Raw genomic sequence first — 22,905 nt, 5'->3', positions numbered from 1 at the left:
TCAGGCGTTTTGTTTCTACATATATTTTAAATCCCACAGATCATTATTATTACCATTTTGTATTTATTTATAATTGCTCACATACTTATATATTTCCATTATTATTTCTTGTCTTTGTTTAAGTTTCCCTCTGAGATAATTTTCTTTTTGAGTAAAGAAATGCTGTAGCATTTCTGTCAGCATGGGTCTGCTGGTGCCCAATTCTCCGATTTTGATGTCCAGAAGTGTGTTTATTATACATTAATATTTGAAGTATGTTTTTGATGGACATAATATCCTCGTTGCAGATTTTTTTTAACACTTCAAAGATGTCATTTCACTTCTTTTGGCTCTGTCACTTCTTTGAGACACTGGCTGTCAGTCTTACTATTATCAGATTGTTGAAATACTTGAATTTAAAAGCACCATCTGATTTTATACTTTTAATTTGTCCTTGTATATATTTATCTCTCTCTCTTGTCTTGCCTTCTTTCAAAATAATTATTTTGATCTGACATTAGTCCCTCTACTGATTTGAAAGTAGTAAGATCTCTTTTTTTTAAAGATTATCATCTGCACTAACATCTGTTGCCACTCTATTTTTTCTTCTTCTCCCCAAAGCACCCCCAGTACATAGTTGTATATTCTAGTTGTGAGTGCCTCTGTTTGTGCTATGTGAGCCGCTGCCTCATCATGGCCTGACAAGTAGTGCTAGGTCCTTGCCCAGGATTCGAACCGGTGAAACCCTGGACCCCTGAAGTGGAGCGCACAAACTTAACGACTCGGCCACGGGGCCGGCCCCTAAGATCTGTTTCTATACTTGTTACTCTAGAAATCATGATATATATCCTTATGAAACTTTGAGAAAAAATTAGCCTCTTTCCAGATTTCACATTTCTCTATCCTAAATTATATGTAACTAAACTCCCTCAGGATCAGGAGCCCTTTAAGGCAAGTCATTGCCCAGATTAAATGAAATTACTGTTAGATTTAAAAACAATTCAAAATAAAAGTAGCCCATATACATTAGTATTGTCCCTTGATTTCAAAACAAAGTTGGAATCCAAGCTGATATTCTGGGTGTGGAATAGCCCCTCATCACCCAGTTATACTTACCGAAGGAGCTGGACGAATTGTCCCTAACTTTGAAAAGAAATGGGTTCATATTCTATTGGCCTGATAAAAATCCTGAATTTCGTATACATCTATCACTGATGTCTTCAGTGCTGTTTATAATTACAGTTAATGTCAAATAAAATTTAAGAAATTAAGTGGGGGAAAGAGGATCTTGGGGTAAAATCCTCAGCCTCTGAGGCCCCCCTTTTCTGATGAGTAAACTTTGCAATGACCCTGCCTCAAATCAATGTGTGTGTATGTGTGCACATGTATGCACGCGTGTGTGCGTGCACATATGTATGTGCATGTGAGATTTAAATCTCTGCCCTCCACTTTGAAAAAATGGCTGATTCCAGGACTAAAGCATGGAAAGTATAAGTGAGCCTGAAACATCTAATTGTGCCTGAAATTAAAGATGTGATCTAAAACTGAAGGAGAAAGAACAAAGGACAGAGGTTGCTTGAATAGGCACCCACTGGCCAAGTTGGCACAGTTTGAGCATCAAAAGGAATAATAATGGGAATGAATTGCAACAATTTTTGAAAGTATGTCTGAATCCATACTGATATTTAAATAAATAAATGAATGTAGGGAAAAAACTTTTCTTCACAGAAGAATGTAAATTAATCAATGTAGGAAAAAAGATAGGGAAGTTTTTTAAATTACCAGTTATAATCACCATCATAATTACTGATTTAGTAAGACTCATCAATGAATATTAAAAATTTTATGTAAAAAAATTATTAGGAAACAGGATTTTCACACAATTTCAAAATATCACGCCACAATTACTTACTCATCACACAGAAGGGAAAATACCTTTATCCTAGAGAAACCTGCCAGATATATCCTAATCAAGGACTCTAACTTAAATCACCAATTTTGTCATTATATGCCCCCAGATGTGATGGCCCGAGGACACAATGTTACTTGTGTAATGTTCTTGCCAAAAATGTTTAATCTAAATCGAATCATGGGAAACTATCTGATAAATCAAAATAAGGAGCATCTTGTAAAATAACTGGTGTGGAGTCTTTAGAAAGTCAGAGACATGAAAGACAAAAAGAGGCTGGGAACTATCTTGGGTTAAGGGACTGGAATCACGACCAATGCAGGTGTGATCCTTGACAGACTCCTTGATTAAAGGCGGTTGGGGGAGGGAGAGAGGAAGGAGTAGGCAAGAGAGAATTTGTAGAAGTCACTGTTGAGAAAATTGGGGAAATTTGAATATGAATTGTATTTTAGATGAAATTATTCTATGTGTTGAATTTCCTTTTTGTGCTACTTGTATTGTGGCAATGTAGAATGCCTTCTTAGAAAATATAAGCTAAAGTATAGAGGGTGAAATGTCAATAAGTCTGCAATAGATTGTAAATGTTTCAGCACATAGGTGTGTGGAAAACTATTCACAATCCATCAATCTATGCCAAGGGTATATGGGTGCTCATTGTACTGTCCTTGCAATTTTTCTGTAGGTTTGAAGCTTTTCAAAATAAAAAGTTGGAAGAAATAACGAAACCCTGCCCTCGTGGAGCTCACATCCTGGTGGTAAAGACAGTAAGTAAATGACATGCTATATTAGAAGGTGTTAAGAGAGAGAAAAAGAAACCAGGAAAGGAGGGTAAAGTACAGGAGAAATGGCTCACAGAATAGTCAAATCAGGTGTTGGGGAGGAAGACATATCCTCTACCCACTCTAGGTCCTTCTAGCTGGGCAATGAATTAAATTCACATGAGACAGAATAACAGGAGAAAATCAAACAAAGCTTTATAACATGTGTACTTGGGAGAGACTCAGGAAAACTGAGTAACTCGCCCAAATGGCAGAGGCTCTCATCTTAAATACCATCTTCAGCTAAAGACAAAGGAGGGCGTTGGGGAGGGGAGTGATTTGGGACTTCAAGGGGGAGGAAGGCAATTCACATGGAAATGGAAAAGTAAATGTTTGGTAGATAAGAATGGGCTTAGTAAGGACCCTCACAGTCTACCAATACCCAGAGTTATCTATGGTGGTGGCCTGTCCTGGGTACAGGTCTTCTATCTTGAATTCTTTCAGGCAGTTAGGGGGAAGGTCAAAGTTTCTTTTCTTTCAGTCTTTTGTTCTTAAAAATAATCAAGCCATAGAGACATATTTTGAGGTGGTCAATTCTGATTCCCCACATAGGCATCACTGAGGTGGTTAATATTGAGCAGTCTTGAAAAATGTAATTCATGGATGTATCTGGAAAAAGAATTTTCCAGGAAGAAGAAATAGTTTAAGGACTTAGGTAGGAGCATGCCTGGCGGGCTCAAGGAACAGCAAGGGAGCTACAGAGAGCAAGCAATTGGGTAAATGAGATCAGAGGCACCATGCACATCACGGGGGACTGCTGGGCTCCTGGAGTGTATTTCTTCCAGTACATTGGGAGCAGAGGAGTGAAATGATACAATCATTCCAGCTGCTGTGTTGAGAACAGACTTGAGAGGCAAGTTTGGAAGCAGCTATCAGTCAGGAGGCAATCCAGGGAGCTCCTGAATTCCAAGTAGTTGGAAAGGTAAAGGACAGTGAAATTCTGGGCTTATTCAAAGGATTTACTGACTCATGGATATAAGATGAGAAGGAAGGGAATTAAGAGTGACTCCAAAGAGTTTAGTTTGAGCAACAGGAAGAAGGGAATTGCTGTGAGCTGAGATGAGGATGATATGGACAGGTGGGGGGAGGGGGCACACGTCAGGACTTGGTTTTGAACCCAAATATGGGACACCTATTTAAATATACAAGTAGAGTTGTCATATGGACAACTGGCTACATGAATATGAAATAGAATTCTGTGGAGATTTAAATTTGGGAGTCTAAAGCAGGTAGATGATAGATTAAGTGTGAAAATTGTAAAGTAGAAAGTTATTTGTCAGGATATTTAAATGTGCACAAATACATACTCAAGTTCACTCCGTAAAATCTGTGCGAGTGACAAGTACAGGTTTAGGCTGAAAAAGCACCCAGTTTAGGAGTGAGGAAGAGGTGTCTCAAAATACTAAAAAACATCCCCTCTGTCAAAAGAAGGGATCCAGAGTACCAGCAGATGAGTGTGGCCATTCACAAACTTACCCAGGAAGAGGGGTCTCCAACTCTGGTAAAGGTCCAACAGATGGGGCTCACCCATCCAAGGGAGTGGGACAGTCAAGCAAGTGTCCCCAAGGAAGCAGATAGAAAGACAACTTCCACCTGAGAATTATCTGAGGCACACACCCCAGTGACCTGCTAACATGCCTCTGAGCTTCAGAGAGCTACTTGACTTGTCCTTTCATCTTTGCTGTCCTCATTTGCTAAGGCCAAGTGAGAAAATAATGTATCTTCCCACAATAGCTTTTTTTTTTTTTTGCTGAGGAAGATTCACCCTGAGCTAACATCTGTTGTCAATCTTCCTTTTTTTTTTTTTTGCTTGAGGAAGATTTGCCTTAACATCTGTGCCAATCTTACATGGGGTGGGTCATCACCACAGCATGGCCACTGAAGAATGGTGTAAGTCTATACCCAGAAACCAAACCCAGGCCACCAAAGTGGAGCGTGCTTAACTTAACCACTAGGCCATGGGGCCAGCCCCACACAGTATCTTCTTTTTTTGCTCTTGTTCTCGGGGTAATATATATTTGGGGACAGACTACACAATTTTATAGGCCACCTCTGGGCCTTAAATGAGTTGTCAATTGTTTGTCCAGCATCAAACAGTTACATATTTTGGAGACTATAAATTTTAAACAGTTTAAGATAAAAACTTTTTCAAGTCTCAACTGGCTTTAAAAATATGAAGGGACTCTAAAGAGTTCATCAGGTCAAATAGCATTTGTCCTTACATGTTTTGGAGGGGCATTCTAGTAATATAACAGCAGTAATATCCAACACTTGCTGAGTACTTACAAAGTGCCAGGCAGTGGTCTAAGGCTCCACTGTCCCATGTGGCAACCACTAGCCACTGTAGCTACTGAGTAACTAGTTTATGTGGCTTTCAGCCTAAAACTTTCTAGAAAGCTAACAAACTAGAAATAATATTATAAATGCATTTTGAAGCTAGATGGCTGTTGCAGGAGATCATAACAACATTTTTGCTAGGCTTTAAGCTTAGGAAAAATGTTACAAATGGGTGGCTGAGAAATAAGTGATCTGCTGATTCTCATAAAGTACTATACTAGATTGTTTGTGCTTTCGAATCAAAGGCCAGAAGGGAGTATCTCATGGAGCATGAGGGCAAGGGGCTTAGTAACACCAGGCCCTTGCAGGAACGGAACGCTGTCTGCATAACTTGCTGATTGTTCCTAGGATACTCCCTAAGGGAATGGCCTCAAATAGGGCTGGGGTACCTTGGAGGGAGGAAAACTAGAACTGCTGAGCTTTGACTTGCATACTCCCGCTGGCATGAGTTCTTGCTATGCTTGTATTTCTTTGCCTGCAAATAAATATGTGGCGATCAAAGGGACCTCACCTCAGTCCTTGAGGCTAATGGTCCCCTGTCCCATTGAATAATAGAGATTGTGTCCTGTCTACTAATTCCGTCTGCCCCTTCAGCTGGCTGCCTAGCTGGTCTCAGCAGCAGATGGCATTTACCTTGTTTAAACTACCATAGGCAGGTTAAGCTATTATTGTATTAAAATTTTAACAAATTAGACAACAGTATTCAAATGTAGTAATCTTTTTTATTTTTAATTTTTCAATAAAATTAATATTTGCTACAGAGTCTTGCCAGAAATTATAAATTAATTTAGGGTTAACAAGAAATGGATTTTTCTATTGAATTTATAAAATATTTAGCTTTGTAAGAAACAATTTATCTTTTTCTTCATTATTTTTTATTATACTGCATTCAAGGATAACATAGCTGTCTTAAGACATCAAATTTGAGAAATCTATCTACGGCAAGAGTTTTAAAAAGTCCATTAGTTAAGATACAATTTAAATATTAATAGACACATATTCCATAACCAAAATCTATTTAACATGAACATTAGCCTGTAAATCTTTTTCCCCCTACAATATGGCCTGACTTTGTAGAAGAGTGGTTCTCACACAGGGACAACTGTGCCCTCCAGGAGACAAGTGGCATCTGGTGTCATTGCAAGTGTCATGGGGAAGGGGTGCTAATGGCATTCAGCGGGTAGAACCTTGGAACGCTGCTAAACATCCTACAATGCACAGAATGAACCCCAACAACAAAGAATTATCCAGTCCAAATGGCAACAGTGCCAAAGTTAAGAAATCCTGTTGTAAAGTATGACCCAATCAACCCAATTTTCATTTTACAAATAGTCTGTCCATCGTAATTTTGAAAACACAGACTTTACTAATTGGCAAAGACTATTTAAAAGACTTAATCTGCCAATATTTCTAAAAGCAATGTTTGACTTTAAGTGTCAAAATGATACTTCCAGAATGATTAAACCACAAAAGCAACTCAGAGTGACAGAAATCAGGATACATGCTACCTTAATTTCCCTTGAACCTGCTCTACCAGTTTAATATGTTAACATGGAAAGTTAATTTGGACTGCTTTGACGTAGCTAAGCACATGGCTTCCATTGCACATTTTTCTAGACTATGATAAAAGCTAATGATATAGAAAGCAAAGAGCCTAGTGAAGAGCAAGGTGCTCTACAAGAGTTCTGAAAATGTTTATCACAACATATCAAAAATGAAGAGCTTCACTTATTCAAATTTGTCAGGATCTGTGTTTAGACAAATTTATTTGCTCTCTTTTACAATAATCTCTCATAAATGTCTTTTGCAAATAGCAGTGCACACATATAGGTTGTGTGATACAAAATTAAAAATTTGGTTGTATTTTCCACATAAATACTGGTTGTATCAATGTTTCAAATGAGAGTTCTAATGGGGAACAAAATTTAAAAAAATTTTAAGTTTACTACATACAGAAGTTTTTCAGTACTTTACTAATCATTCATCTCCACATTCACATTCTATGTATTTTCTCATGGTCAACAAACTGATTCAAATGATTTAAGTTATCCCACCATTTAAAGAGAAAAGTCTCTGCAATAATTTGAAACCATGGAGTTATCTTAATTTCACCACTGGCTGCCTTTTCCAGAAGTTCTTCTAGTTCTTCCTTGGACACATAACAATAACTTTTAATCTCATTGGGATCTGGATTCAAAGTCACGTTCTTCCTCACAAACAAAATGTAATCAATTTCATGTTCTCCCCAGATACCATCAGATTGAGCTTTGTAGTGAATTCGTGTTAGGTAATTAATTTCTTCTGGAGGAACCTAGGACAAAAATAAAACAATAACAAAACCATCAACAACAAAAGAAGTCATCTAAAGTAACCCACTACATTTCAGTAATATCTTGAACAGAACTATAGGTTTAGAATTAGACCTTTTAAAATATTAATCTCCTACTGATGACATATGGAAATAATTATTACATAGTTAGTTTCAAGCGTCTAAATTTCTTTCCATAGGACCAAAACTAGTTTGACTTCATCGAAATAATGATATTAAAAAAAAAAAAATGCAGTCACTCAAACTAGAAGTGTGAGACTCTCCTTCATATGTAAATGCTACTTTTTGGGAGAAAAAAAAATTTTTCATTTTAAGTAGATAGTAGGTAGTTTATTTATTCAGGTCTTAGTTAAAGGGGACAATTCCAGGAAAAATGTAGGGGCCAGCCCAGTGGTGCAGCAGTTAAGTGCGCATGTTCCACTTCGGCAGCCCGGGGTTTGGTGGTTTGAATCCCGGGTGCGGACATGGCACGGCTTGGCACCCCATGCTGTGGTAGGAGTCCCACATATAAAGTAGAGGAAGATGGGCACGGATGTGAGCTCAGGGCCAGTCTTCCTCAGCAAAAAGAGGAGGACTGGCAGCAGTTAGCTCAGGGCTAATCTTCCTCAAAAAAGAAAGAAAAAAGGTAAATAATCTTTATTCAAGGTGCTTTCAGGGGCTAATAATTCAAGAGGTTACAAAACTGAGACCTACAGTTGAATTTAAAACTTTATTAAAAATGTTTAAATGTATGTTTAGATTTCTAAACATTTCAGCTTGTAGAATTGTGCAGGTTACCTGTTCCATGGGAATTCCTAATTCAGCCTTTAAACGCCTCTGCGCTGCTCGTCTTACTCCAATTGCATCATTTTCTTCAACCTCTCTTGGATTATTTAACGGATGACTACAACACGTATTGGTAAAACAACCTGAAACGTGTTAATATACATATACAATCATTTTTCTTCAAAGTAAGTCTAAAGATCCATTTTTTTTTAAAGAGCAGGTAATGATTCCCAGCCTTTTTGGTGAGGAAGATTGGCTCTGGGCTAAGGTCTGTTGCCAGTCTTCCTCCTTTTTTCCTCTCCCCACAGCCCCCTACATGGTTGTGTACCCTAGTTGTCCCATGAGGCACGCGGCCTCAGCATGGCTTCACGCGGTGTGTAGGTCCACACCCAGGATCCGAACCAGCGAACCCCGGGCCCCCGGAGCAGAGTGCGACAGCTTACCCACTAAGCCACAGGGCGGGGCCCTTAAGTTTTAAAAGTAACGAAAAAGAAATGATTCTTGAGGGTTTCTCAGTCATTGCTAATGGCCATCAGTAATCCTTTCGGGAAAGACGTGTAGATAAATTCTTTAACGCCTTCTTACCAAGACCGTCAAAACGTAAGACAGAGTTAAAGCCACGTCCACAGGTGGGCACAGCTCGCAGGCGGCCGTCCCCGCGGGCTGCGCCCTCGCCCCAGCCCCTTCCGCGAGGAACTGGACCCCCGCCCCGCCCGCGACGGCCCTGCGGCTCCGCTCCGGGCGCACGGCGAACGCCCGCCGCCCCCAGCGCGCTCACCCGGAAAGGTGATCTTAGCGTCGGACCGCTGCTGCAGCAGGAGCTTGTTGTCGGCGTTGAACAGGAAGACGCTGAACGCCCGGTGCAGCAGCCCTGCCGGCACAGCAGACGCCGGTGACGCAGCGGCTAAGGGGCCGCTCCTCGCCCGCCTCCCCGCGCGGGGCCCAGCACCCGAGGGGCTCGCTGCCGCCTCTGCGTCCTGCCGTCCCGCCCGCCCGCCTCCCGCGGGCCCGAGACGCCGCGGCGGCACCTTTCTCGATGTTCTCGTTCAGGTGACAGTTCTTCTTGGTGTCCGCCCCGATGCGGGTGTCGTTCTCGTCGATGAGGATGCACATCTCCGCCAGGAGCTGCACCTGCCGCTGGTCGAGGCGGCCGGTGTCCACCTCGGGCATCGCTGCGGCGGGGCCGGTCCGTCCCGGGAAGCTGCGGGGGAGGCCGTGAGGGCCCGGCGACGGACGGGGGGCGGCCGCGCCTCCCCTCAGAGCCCGTCCCGCTGCGCCTCCCCGGCCCGACGCCTCACGCCGCTTCCCAGCCGCCGTCCCGCGTCGCCCCGCCGCGGCCGCCGCCGCCGCCGCCCCCGCCGCCGCCCCCGCCGCCGCCGCCGCCCCCGCCGCCGCCGCCGCCGCCGCCGCCGCCCCGCGCTCCGTACCTCAGGCGTCGGCCGTCGCTGCGCTCCCGCGCCGCCGCGGACACTCCCGCTTTAGCGCCGGCCGCCGGCCGCCGCCGCCCCTCCCGCAGGCCCCGCCCCCACGCCCCCGCCCCGCCCCCAGGGGCCCACAGCCCAACCGCCCGCGCCCGCGCCAGAGCGCGCCACATGCCGGCTGGCCAATCGCGCGCCGGCCCGCGCCTGACATCACGGTGGCGCGGTGGCGCCACGCCCTGTGCACGCGAGGTCTGCCACCGGGACCGCGGGCCGCCGGACCACCTCCCGGTCAAAACTCCGGAGCCCCTTGTGCGGCTGAGCTGGACTGCGGAGCGGCCTGGCGGAGGGAGGTAGAGAGGCGGGGGGCGGGACGAGCGGCCGCCCACCAATCGCGCCCTCGGCCTTGGCCGCGTCAGCCAATCGGCTCGCCCGAAGCGCTGCGCAGGTGACGTGCGCGCGTCAGACGTCCCTGGACGCCCCCTCTCTGAGGCAGCGGGACGCGTCTGGGCTCATGGCCTTCTGCGTGCTAATCTGAGACTGGACGCCGAGCGTCGTGCTCACGTTAGGACGCTGAGCGTTAGGAGGTCGCTCCCGTTAGGAATTCCTGCTGTCTGAGGACCGGGGAGAGGGTAGAGCCGGACGTGCACGCACACAGACACACACACCGACACACAGGCGTTCGCGCTCACGTTATGTTAGTTGGGATCTTTGAAGTGTTTCCAGTGAGAAAGTTCCACGCACTCTAAAGCAGTGACGTCCCGAGAACGATGCTTTGCAAAGCAGGTTGAAGCAGTGGCGGTTTAAGGAACCTTCTGCACTTGGATAGGATTAAGATTTGTCAATTTTTTAATTTTTAAAATTTTGTTAAACTTTTTGAGTTATTGAAATAATTAAACTTGTCCAGGTGGCTTTTACTTAAATTTAATAAAGCAAGTTCATTACGACTATCTTAATTCAGATTCCATGTGAAATTATTTTCCAATATTTAAGTAATTATGAAATGTATATGCAGATCAAATAAAGTAGCTATTTCCTCCTCTGTTGCGTGCCAAATTTGAAGCTGAATTAGCTAAGGAGAGCATAGTGCAGCATTTCTCAAACTTTTTGGTTTTAGGACACTTTTACACTCTTAAAATTTATAGAGGACCTTAAAGAGCTTTTGCTTATTGTTGTTTGTATCTATCCCAATGACAAATAAAAATGGCAAGTAGTAGGATATGTTGGAGAATATGAGGAAGCCATTTGGTGTAAACCTAGTTCGGCCTGACCTTGTCTTTCCAAAAGGGCCTGACCGTGGCTGTTGAGCATGCATTGTATGTCTGCTTTAGACATTCCCTATGGCAAGAGCAAAGGCCCTTGAGATAAAGGTGCAACTTCCCTCCCCCTCCCAACGTTGGCATCTCCTTAAGGATTAAGCATCTTTCCTTAGGCTAGAAACTGATTGCTGTGCTCACCTGTGACCACCCAGCTGGGGACAATGGACTTGCCTCCTGCTACGCCCTCCAGGAAGCTCTGTGCTGACAGGGCAATCTTGTGACTATTGTGGGAGGGACATTTCAATCATATGTGAAACACCCTCTTTGAGGGTATATAACCAACCTGTGTACCCCCACTTCTTTGGAGTGCTCTGTTCCTTTGTGGAAAGACTCTCCCGGGTTATAATCCTAAAATTTAAGCTCAGAATAAACTCACCCAAGTTTTCATTTATAGATTGGTTATGGATTATGTTCATTGACACCTATTTACTATATTAGAAATATTAAAGTGATAAAATATTTAATTCATTTAAAGATAATGATAAATACATTACACTGAATTAAGCAGATTTTCCAAATGTTGAAGCATTTCATTATTCAGTATCAATCACATTTGTTGATGTCACCACTGATCTCATCAAAAAAGTCGTTAAATATTGAGAAGCTGTTAAGCTCTGGGTGGCAGATACAACTTTTTTAAAATTCAGATTTTTGCATGATTATTCAAAGTCTGTTATTGGCAACAAATAACATTAGTTAATTTTGTGAGTCATTCTTTCCAGGAAAAATACCATTGTATAAAAAAAGTTAGTTCAGCATGCAACTCAGATATTTTCACAGGTGCTTTTCCTCAGCACAACCATTGTAATTCAGTGTGTAGCAGAAGTGCTTTATGTGTACATCCCATTCTGTTACACAGAGTATTACATAAATACTGAAGGGTTAAAATTATTAAAATTAATAATTTTACTGCTTCATCAAGGACATTGTTAAGTGAAACTGATCTTTTAGTTTTTACTGCAAGTGTATGGTGGTGAAGAATACAATGACTACTAGTAAAGTTTGGTGGCACTGCCTTGATTAGTAACAGGGCACCAGTAGTTTTTTCCTCCCATCCTTACTGGTCCCGGAGCTTCCTTTTGTACCATCAGCGCAAATATCAATGCAGTGAAAAAGGCAAATAGCGTTCTAGTATTAATTTTGACCTCTTGGAGCCCCTGGAAGGCTTTCAGGAACCCAGGTGTCTCTGGACCACTTTTTTTTTTTTTTTAAAGGTTGGCGCCTGAGCTAACATCTGTTGCCAATCTTTTTTTTCTTCTTCTCCCCAAAACCCCCCAGTACATAGTTGTATATTCTAGTTGTAGGTCCTTCTGGCTCTGCTAGGTGGGACAGCACCTCAGCATGGCGTGATGAGCGGTGCTGGGTCTGCGCCCAGGATCCGAACTGATGAAGACCTGGGCCACAGAAGCAGAGGGCGCAAACTTAACCACTTGGCCACAGGGCCGGTCCCCACTGGACAACTCTTTGAGAAGTGCTAGTGTAGTGGAAAGCCCACTGAACTCAGAAGACCTTAGTTTCTACCTGAACTTTGCTACTTGTTGCTGAGTAGTGTTGGACTAGAATTCCTGGCCTCATTACTGTCGTCTATAATAGGAGAAAGGTTAGATGGTCTTTAAGTTCCCTTCCGGTTTAAATTTGCCTGCATTAGATACTCTGCTAGGAGCGTTTTACACATATTATTTCATTTTATCCTTACAATAATTCTACGTAGTAAATGTTATCCACATTTATGTGAAGAAACTGAAGTTTAGAGGTGACTTACTACATTTTTTTAATGTTCTGATTTATAATGTCATTAACTGTGACCAATCATTCTGGACTTATTAACATACCACAGTTTTTGCCTTCTAATACTCTACTTTGAAGATTCCAAGTTATGCAAATGCAAGATGTTATCAGACTGGGGACAATGACGTCCCTATCAGGAAATCTTTGTATATAATCTTGATAGATATGGAGAAATACAGAATTCAGAGTGCACAACAGAGGGAGTTCATCATGTATACTTAGGCCTATTTATGTGATTCAGATTCATATAGTTGTTGAGTTTTAAGTTGTTCTGCTTTTTAGAAAAATTCACTCCAGAGCTATTTGAGTATTTGTTTTCCAAATGGTTAATATTAACGAAAAGAGAAGAGATGGGAGCTAGATCCAGCTTAGCCTCTTACTCTGTGACCTTGGGCTAGTTACTAAATATATTGGAGCTCCTCTTCCCTAAAATATGCATAATAATACTTCACTCAACAGCTAGTCACTATTATTTTTAATAATGTAAATGCCTGTTGGGTTACAAGTTATGTGGTATTGATAAAGAAATAAAAGGATATCAGCTATGTGGCACAGAGACCAGTACAAAGCTACGCACAGTATTTTATTTTTCATTTGTATGTACTTTCCATCAACAGAGACAGTTTTCTAACATCGTCTGGAACAGGTTTGCAGTATATGTTTGGTTGTTCATTAAGCAGAGTTTCCCAACATTTTTTTTCCCAAATAATTACCTCAGTCTTTCAGAGTCTAGGTGTCACGATAATGAGAAAAATGCAGATTTGTTTCTTTATTTAAAATCATGAAAACTCCTTTTCTAGATCTCAACCAAATATATTTCTAAAAATAGTTTGAAGACCAAACATACACTCACTGTGAGATGGAAATAATTATCCTTTTTCTTTTAGCACATGGATAGTACACAAAGTAACAAACTCTACTCAAAATTAGAGAAAAGATGGCAAGTAGGTGATGTGGATTAAGGCTGCCCCAGCTAGAGAAGCTCAAGGTGACCTGGCCTACATGCCAAACTATATGACCCGGTGTATTTTTTTATGGTATGAATTAGGCCTGCCCCAGGGAGAGAAGCCCAGGGCATCCTCACCTACATGCCGATCTATATGGCCAGATTCGTATCTAAAGTTATATGACCGCACAATAACCAGACCCCATCTGCACTGAAATCATTTAATGACTTTTTACATCATCTTTTCTTTTTCCAGTAAAAATAAGTCATGTACCCATGCCTTATAAATTTAGCCCTAACCGTCAACTCAGGGCAGCAGCAGGAGCTCTCACCGCCCATGGGTCCTGTCCCCATGCTATTCTGTACTATTCTCTAAATAAAACAGCACCACTGCCAGACCTTGAGAGGCCAAGAAATCTTTCTTTCGACTCCTCGGCTCACCGACCCCGCATCAGTAGGGACTGCGTGGGACCCAATACAGACTGTGATAATGTTTTCTGAGGTGAGAAAATCAGTCCCTGTTCCAGTGTCATGGATGAGGAACAGGTGACGGGTTAGCACGTCAGTGCTGGTGAAGCTTCCCTGTGTAGACTGAACCCTTTGGTCCATGAAACTATGAATTCATTGCCTCCTCTCCTAGTGAGGGCAGGTATCTGGAGGAGGAAGAGACTGAGTAGTTGTTCAGGTGATTATATTCACATTCCAGCCAATTGTGTTTTTCCTAGTTCTCTTCTTGTAGAGAGCTAGATAAATTTGGTAGGTAAAAGGAATTAGCAAATGTGACCTCTGCCATTCAGAAGTTTATATACTTATGAGGAGAGGTAAATATTCATTACCCTTTAACAAACATTATTTGAGTGCATACTATGTGCCAGGCACTTTTCTCGGTCATGGGAATACAGCAGAGAAAATCGAAAAAGTTGCTGCTTTTTATAGAGTTGACGTTCTAGTAGGGGAAACTAAACCAATAAACACACAAATGACATTGAGAAGTGATAAGTACATGAAGAAAAATAATGTACAGTTAAGGGATAGTGATGGATCATGCTATTTAAAAATAAGTGACAAGGAAAACATCTCTACGGTGGTGATATCGGAGCAGAGATCTGAATGAAGTGCTAAATATGGAGTTTCTCAAGAAAAAATGATTATATATATATAAACCACATAGAACACACACATATATAAAACAACTCGATAATGATTATGAAGCAACATGTTAGCCAGCTCATAATCCTATAGAATAAATACCTACGAATACTTTGAGGCACAAAGTAATCAGTGATGAAGTATATGATTGAATACCCAGCAAACCTCATATACCTGTTGATCCACGCTCACAATTGAATCTTACTCAATTCAGCTTTCTCTCTCTCCTGTTGCGGGTAAATCACGTGCATTTCGCATGGATAGACATGTCACAAGATAGGACCTTGTTTTACAGGAAGGGTACTCCCTACAGAAATGTGTGTTTGGATACCAGGAGTGCAATCAGTCCTTTTACAATTTAGGCTAGATGTGTGTGTTTTCATTTCATGGAGAGCTATTTCAGGATCCAGTGTGTTATGGGTTGAATTGTGTTCCCTAAAGTTTATGTGTTGTTGAAATTCTAACTGCCAGAACCTCAGGTTGTGACCTTATTTGGAAATAGGGTTGTTACAGATGTAGTTAAGATGAAGTCATAGTGGAGTAGGATGGGCCCCTAATCCAGCATGACCTTCTAAAAAGAATGCCAGGTAAAGAGACAGACCCACACACAGGGAGAATGCCATGTGAAGACTGGAATTATGGCTGCCACAAGCCAAGGAATGCCAGATTGCTGGCAAACTACCAGAAGCTGAGAGGCATGGAATAGATTCTCCCTCACACGTCTCAGAAGGAACTAACCCTGATGACACCTTGATCTTGGACTTCTAGCCTCCAGACCTGTGAGACAATAAATTTCTACTGTTTAAGCCACGCAGTTTGTGTATTTTATTACAGCAGCCCTACCAAAGGAATGCACGTGTAAAGAATGTGGGCTTTGATGTGCACCTGGATTTTAATCCAATCTTTGCTCCACTGCATCCTAGCTCTGATTTAGCACGTGAGTTAGTTGCAGCCGGTACTGTGGTTCACGAAGCTTCCTATCTGCTACACGCCAGCAGAGTGCCTCCTGCACAGCAGGTGCTCAATTGTTACTCAAATGTTGGCCTCCAAAAGTTTGAAATTCTTAGCTCATATTACAGAATTATTTCTAGTGATAAGCTTGTATTATCATACTTAATGCAGAAATAACTTCAGACTTTATTCTACATATTTTGGTTATTTAGATCCCCAAATACGTTAAATTTACTTTTTGGACAACAATCCTATTAGTGCTGCTTAAACTCTAATGCTGCGCTTTATTTTTCAAGGAAGGAGTAACAACGCTGACCCACAAGGAACAGACGTCCTCGCTTCCGACTGACTCTAGGTGAGCTTTAACCGACAGCTGCAGCCGTCGGTAAAGCCGAGGACGGTCGTTCACACGCGGACTCCAGCCGATCCGTCGTTTCTGCAAACCCAGATCGAAGCCCAGGGGCCGCGCGAGCCCCCCCTTTTGCAGCGAGCAGCTGATTTTGTTTTTCCTTTCTGGCCAATGGCGAGCAAACGCTCCAGAAGGGAAACTGCATGAGTCATCTTCTGCAGATAAGCTGAAATATTAATAGTTCTCTCTCCAGCCGCTCCCGCGCCGGAGCCTCCCTGCCAGACCCGCGGGGAGGCGGCGCGCGGCCACCTCGCTCCGAAGCCGGCCAGGCCGGAGGTGCCGAGGGGCCCAGGCTCGCGCGCAGAGCTCTCCCTCACCCGCCCTGACCGGCGCGTCTCCGGGACCGATGGACGCGCGCGGGACCCGCCGCGGTGAGTACCCGGCGCCCGCGGCGGCGCCCTCAGCCCCGGGGCCGCGCTGCCTCCGCGCGCCCACCGCGGCAGCGCCGACCCCGCGGGGCGAGGCCTGGCGGTCACGGGGGGTCAGGAAGCCGTGGCCGACACCGGCTCCCGGCACGTTGCCCGGGCCCCGCAGGCGCGGGCGGTCAGGGGAGGACATCCGGCTCGCGGCGGAGACCGAGGGGGGATTTCCGGCGGCCCGGGCGTGACGCAGAGGCCGGGGGCGGGACTTCCGGGGCGCCGGCGTGGGGCGGAGGCCGGGGTGGGACTTCCGTTCGTCCGGGTTGTGCCGCGGCGGCTGTGGACGGAACTTCTGGCGGCGCAGCGTGGGGCGGAGACCAGAGACGGAACTCCCGGCGGCCTGGGCGCGAGGCGAGGCCGGGACTTCCGGCAGCGCCGGAAGTTCGGGTCCTCTGGCTGCCGGGTGGCGGGGCCGCGTCAGGGCGGAGACTCGGTGGTTTGCGTCTGTGTGTCCGGCCCGGGCGCCGTGTGGGGGAGCCGACGGGCGGCACCGGTGGGCGGTGGCGGGCACGGCGGCGGCGTGACAGGTGAGTGCGGGCTGCCACCCTCCGCCCAGGACGGGCAGCCCCGGGGCAGGCGGCAGCGGCGGCGCCCGCCCCGCCCCCTCCGGCTCCGCGCCCTAGACCCCGACTCCTCCGACCCCGGCGCCCTCCGACCCCGCGAGCGCTGTGGGCAGGGCCGGTGCGGGCGCGGTGGGCCGCCCCGAGCTGGGGCCCGCGTGGGAGGCGCCCGCCGCCGGGGCTGTCGCTGACTTGGGCGGACCTGCCCGGTGGCCGGCCCGGCGCCCCGCGCCCCGCTCCGCTGCCGGTTCCGGTCCCGGTCGCGGCGGGGATGGCCGCGCCTGCCGCCGGGCCGCCTGTCCGTCCGCCCTCCAAGGACACGGCGGGCGCGGGCGCGGGCTCGAAGCCGCGTTCCCGCCGCGGTTTGGGCCGCGGAGGCTCCGCGCGCCGTTGCGTCGGCCCGGGGCCGCTGTGTGGGCGGCCGGTCGGACTGGCCGCTTGGGTGGCGCCTGCCCGCGCCCGCGCCCTGGACCCGCCGGCCGGCCGTCTCTGCAGCTGGGCCCGCAGCCGACGGCCGTCGCTTCCTCTTTTCCCTCCTCCTCCCCCGCCCCGGTAGTGCAGATTCGCGCTGCAGGGCCTTCCGGCTCCTCCGCGAGGGCTGCCGCCTCCGCGTCCCGCCGAGCGGTGCCGTGTCCGCCCCCGATCCGGACCGGCGGGGCCCGGCCGCCCAGCGCAGCGCGCGGACTCGCCGTCGGCTGCGGCGCCCCGTGCCTTGTGCGCCTCAGCACCGAGTTCAGCGGTGCACGAGCTCTCGAGCCCCCGGGCCCCTGTCGGTCACACGGCCGCTGAGCGCGCGTCCGATGCCCTCCTCGGGGCCAGTGACGCGGCGGGGTAGGCGGTGTGGACGACCCTCCGTCGGGACGCAGCGCCCGGGCCTGCCGTGTCAGCGCTCTCGGGGAGGCTCTGGGACTGGCCGCGCTTCCCGTCGGCAGGTTTCTGAACGCAGGGCCTTTAACCTTTAACCAGTGTTTTGCGCATAATCAACGTTCCTGAAATTAAGCGCTCCCTAACCAAGTGTTTTTCTGTTGCTGAAGGAAAAGTGTTTACGAATCCCCCCGAACCTGAAGTTTAGGGTGATGTTTCGTATGTAGGCGGTAATGTGCCTGTGGCAGGAGGTAACAAGGGCACGTGAGTTAGGCGGAAGGGGCGTTTCTATTAAATCCGTTTGTTTGAGTGGGAGAATAAGGAGGTTGGATTTTTGGAGGGGACTGTTTATACTTACTTTCCTTTTTTGTTTGGTGAGGAAGACTGGCCCTGAGCTAACATCGGTGCTCATCTTCCTCTCTTTTATGTGTGGGACGCTGCCACAGCATGGCTTGCCAAGCGGTTTGTAGGTCTGTGCTGGGGATCTGAACCTGTGAGCCCCAGGCCGCTGGGCCAGCCCCTATTTTACTTTCTTGAAAATAAAATGTGTTTAAGAAAGCAGGACAGTTGTATTCATATAAATCTTCACTTAGTGTTGTGATCTGCCCTATAATATTGTGTTAGTATTAATATTTTGAGGGAAAATAATTATGTTTTGCAGTTTCATGCCTCTGTTTTAGTTTGTATTTAGGCGAAAGTGCATAGTGGTTATAGTAGCTGAGTTTTAGAGTCAAGAAGTTTTCTTTCTCTTTAGAGTGTTGACACAAATAATCGTAACTAATCTATAAATCAAAGTTGGGGTGAGCTTTGAGGACCATATAGCCTGGGAGAGTCCTTCCACAAAGGAATGGAGCACTGCAAAGAAGCGGAGCTCTATGTAGTGGTTATATACAGTCAAAGAGCATGTGTCACACCCGATTGAATATCCCTTTTACAATCGTCACGAGACTGCCTAGCCAGCACGGCGATTCATGGACACAGCAGGTAGTAGGTCTGCCGTCTCAGTGGGCACAGCAGGAAGTAGGTCTGTTGTCTCGAGCGAGCTGGATAGTCGCAGGTGAGCTGGGTGGTCACAGGTGGCTGCAGCAATCAATTCCTAGCCTAGAGAGAGATGCTTATCCTTAAGGAAATGCCAGTGTGGGGGAAGCTGCACCTTTATCTTAAGGCCATTCGTTCTTGTCTTTGGGACACAGCAGATGCCTAAAGCAGGTGTACAGTGCATGCTCAACGGCCACGTATCAGGCCCTTTTGGAAAAACAAAGCCCGAATGAAGTTTATGTCAGATGGCTTCCTCATACACTCCAGTATATCCTATTGCTTGCCATTTGTTTAATCACCTGTTCCTTTTTTTAAAGATTTTATTTTTTTCGTTTTTCTCCCCAAAGCCCCCCGGTACATAGTTATATATTCTTAGTTGTGGGTCCCTCCAGTTGTGCTATGTGGGGCACTGCCTCAGTGTGGCTTGATGAGCAGTGCCATTTCTGCGCCCAGGAGTCGAACCAGCTAAACCCTGGGCCACCAAAGCAGAGGGTGCAAACTTAACCCCTGGGCCACAGGGCCAGCCCCTAATCGACAGTTCTATGACCAGTTTACTAAAGTATGCAGCCTCTTAAATATTTGGGAACTACACCCCACAGGGATGTTGTGTGTATTAGTGACTCTCTTTTACTGATCTGTTTGAGCCACACAGCAGCCCTTTGTAGTAGTTCTACCTCAGGTAGACCTGCCCATCCCTTAGTATCTCTCCATTAGTTCTTTCTCTCCTCCCTCCTTGTCTAGCTTAGATTCCGTGCTACATCTTTTCAATATTCGTTTTACAAACACCTCCAACTTCCTTGCCCCTCTTTCTATGATGTCAACCTGAAAAGACCCTGAACTTGTTATCAAACATTTAAGTAAGATGTATACTAACACTGACCCATGGCCTGAGGTAAAGACAGTAGACACTTCAGTTCCTGGGCAAAGGGCTTGTTCTCCACTGGGGGTCTGGTGTGAAAGGAAGGAAATGCTGGTGGGACCGGTGAAGACTGCTGAGAAAAAGGTGGAGGATGTGAATGAAGAGAAAAGACTAAACCTTAGAGAAAGTTTCAAGAAAAAATTATGATAGATTGACAACAAAAGAAGAAGAATAAATTTAAAAGAGCTTAGAACTAGAGGAACTTACAGATTTAATTTTGAGAGAATGGTGAATTATAGCTGAAGAAATTAGGGGAAGAGGCAAAACTTGTATTAACCAGATAATATTTTGGGGTTAATAACATGGTATATGGCAGAGGCATTGTGAATCTATCTTTGAGATATGACTGTAGAGTTTAGAAAGTTACTAAAAGATCAGAAAGTTACTAACATCACTCAGTATGAAAAACCTCCATTTGATGGAGAAACCAAAACCTCTTCTAGATTTATAGTCGTGCATCACTTAATGGTGGGAACGTGTTCTGAGAAATGCGTCTTTAGGCACTTTTGTTGTGTGAACATCATGGGGTGCACTTACCCAAATGTAGATGGTAGGGCTGACTGCACACCTAGGTTATGAGTACTAATCTGACAGGACCACCATCATGCATGTGGTCCGGTATTGACCAATATGCTGTTATACGGCACATGACTGTAATTTAGAATTGTTTGAAATGTAAATATTTGGGTGGAAATTGGTCAGAGGGAAAAGATTACTGGTGTACTGACTGTTTCGTGAAGTGACAAACAAAAGCAGGCAAAGCCCAAAACAACATCGTGTGGATCATGGGGATGAGGCTCTGTGAAGGGCAGCAGCTGAGGATTTTATATTAGTTGTGAAGAAACTGTTTGTTTCTTAATGAAGATACAGAGTCTGGAAAGCCAGTGGTGTGATACTTAGGAGAGAAGATCAGTGATTCAAAAACCTACAACTTTGAGGTGATAGGAAGATTGATATTGCAAGTTTTGCACTTAATGTAACCAACTTATACACTCTTTGGAATGCATTAACTTTCTAGCTGATGCTTACCAGAATGTTTCTACTGATGAAGTTCTTAGGAGAGGAAAGAGAAGCCCTTTACTGTTTTATTTGCTTGATTTAAGTGTCTAAAGATAAACTCTCCTTTTTCCTCTAAGGCCCTATCAGGACATCTGTCACAGGGTGTTTTTTCCCCCCACAGCCCCAGGACATAGTTGTGCATCCTAGTTGTAAGTCCTTCTAGTTCTTCTATGAGGGACGCCACCACAGCATGGCCTGATGAGTGGTGTGTAGGTCCACGCCCAAGATCTGAACCAGCTGAAGCAGAGCATGTAAACGTAACCACTCGGCCCTGGGGCCAGCCCACAGGGTTTGATATTTTCTCTCCTTTACAAGATGTACCTCATAAACTGCAAGGTAACTGTGGTAAGTTGCTGTGTTAATCACTTTGACAACTGAGATACTTTATGAAGTTAATTTAATATGTGTATGTCACTGAGAAAGAATTATATCCACCTTCCTGTATTTTTATGAGGAATATAATTGCTTGATAAGATTCCATTACAGTTTGATTTGTTGGCCAGTTTTTGTATATGGCACTGTTAAATAGTTTCCAAATGTTTCGTTAAAAACATTACTGAGGGGCCAGCCTGGTGGTGCAGCGGTTAAGTTCGCACATTCTACTTGGGTGGCCTGGAGTTTGCTGGTTCAGATCCCAGGTCAGCCATGCTGTGGTAGGCGTCCCACATATAAAGTAGAGGAAGATGGGCATGGATGTTAGCTCAGGGCCAGTCTTCCTCAAAAAAAAAACAAACGAGGATTGGTAGCACATGTTAGCTCAGGCCTAATCTTCCTCAAAAAAAGAAAAAAATTTTAAAAATTACTGAAATTCACTTCACTGGGACCCTATGAATTATTTAACAGTGTGGATTTGTTATATTCAATTTTGTCAAGTTTAATATCAGTATAATCTTTTTCTGTTTATATAAAATTTTATCAAAGATTTGCCATTGTGAGTTTTTCTTTATGCCTACAGTTCAACCATCTCTGATTTCTATAGCTCAGAATTTTCAGATATTTCAGATAAATCTCAAAAAGATTTGTTGTCATTTTTTCAGTCAAAATAACTTTTCCATATATCATTTAAGGGACTGTCAGTTTTATTTTATGTTGCCTGTTTCTACCAGTAATAGGCCTTAGAAACTTTTTTTTCCTACTTGCTAAGAAGAGTAACATGGTAAGGCATTGGATCTGGAGGCTTGATGGGGTTTACTTTAAATGGAGACTTCTCCCGGATTTATAAACACAGCCCAATTCTCTTTTCATCTCTAGACTTGTTTATCTCCTACCTCCTGTATTTTAGAAATTCAAAGGCGTTGCAAACATAGTATGTTCAGTGTTTAGTTCTAGATTTCTTCTCCAAATCTGCCACCTCATCTCAATAATCTGACCTCTGTTTCACCTGCCTCTTAGCTCAGAAACGAAGGCTATCCTTGATAGCTCTCTTCTTCCCCACCTGCCTGCTCCCTCCAAATCCATTCATCTACCCTTTAATCTTAACTATCGTCATTGACTGCCTAGACGACTTGAGTGACTTCCTAACTGACTTCCCCTTTCCCAGTCATCTCATCTTTCCATGTATTTTTCAGGCAGTAGCCAGAGTGATTTTTTCTTTTTTCTCCCCAAGGCCCTAGTACATAGTTGTGTATCCTAGTTGTAAGTTGTTCTAATTCTTCTATGTGGGATGCCACTTCAGCATGGCTTGATGAGTGGTGTGTAGGTCCGTGCCCAGGATCCAAACCTGTGAACCCCAGGCTGCCAAAGCGGAGTGCACAAACTTAACCACTTGGCCGTGGGCCCAGCCCCCAGAGTGATTTTTTTTTTTAATTTTATTTTTTTTCCCTTTTTCTCCCCAAAGCCCCCCGGTACATAGTTGTATATTCTTTGTTGTGGGTTCTTCTAGTTGTGGCATGTGGGATGCCGCCTCAGCGTGGTTTAATGAGCAGTGCC

General features: G+C 45.1%; 2 protein-coding genes across 13 annotated transcripts in view; one reads left to right on the top strand and one right to left on the bottom strand.

The window, feature by feature from the left end:
• The window catches only part of WDR37 (WD repeat domain 37), an 81,906-nt gene that overhangs the window by 1,031 nt on the left and 57,970 nt on the right, over positions 1 to 22,905 (top strand). For 2 of the 12 annotated variants that reach the window (XM_023632023.2, XM_070254954.1), the window contains exons 2-3: positions 2,571 to 2,652; positions 16,005 to 16,488. The gene's annotated coding sequence lies outside the window, so the exon portion shown is untranslated. Of the gene's footprint in view, positions 1 to 2,570; positions 2,653 to 9,677; positions 9,909 to 15,472; positions 15,775 to 16,004; positions 16,489 to 16,910; positions 17,064 to 17,727; positions 18,225 to 21,097; positions 21,322 to 22,905 lie in introns of those variants that run through there. The other 10 variants (XM_070254964.1, XM_070254963.1, XM_070254957.1 and 7 more) reach the window with 9 other exon arrangements.
• Positions 5,746 to 9,865, bottom strand: LOC100630801 (isopentenyl-diphosphate Delta-isomerase 1). Its single transcript, XM_023632026.2, has 5 exons — positions 9,565 to 9,865; positions 9,166 to 9,338; positions 8,916 to 9,008; positions 8,150 to 8,280; positions 5,746 to 7,354 (listed from the first exon to the last, which is right to left on the bottom strand). The coding sequence occupies exons 1-5, from the start codon at positions 9,729 to 9,731 to the stop codon at positions 7,037 to 7,039; spliced, it is 882 nt and encodes a 293-aa protein (XP_023487794.1). The 5' UTR covers positions 9,732 to 9,865; the 3' UTR covers positions 5,746 to 7,036.

The sequence above is a fragment of the Equus caballus genome, chromosome 29, assembly GCF_041296265.1.
Source record: "Equus caballus isolate H_3958 breed thoroughbred chromosome 29, TB-T2T, whole genome shotgun sequence".
NCBI lineage: Eukaryota > Metazoa > Chordata > Mammalia > Perissodactyla > Equidae > Equus > Equus caballus.
This window is presented reverse-complemented; position numbering and strand designations above follow the sequence as displayed.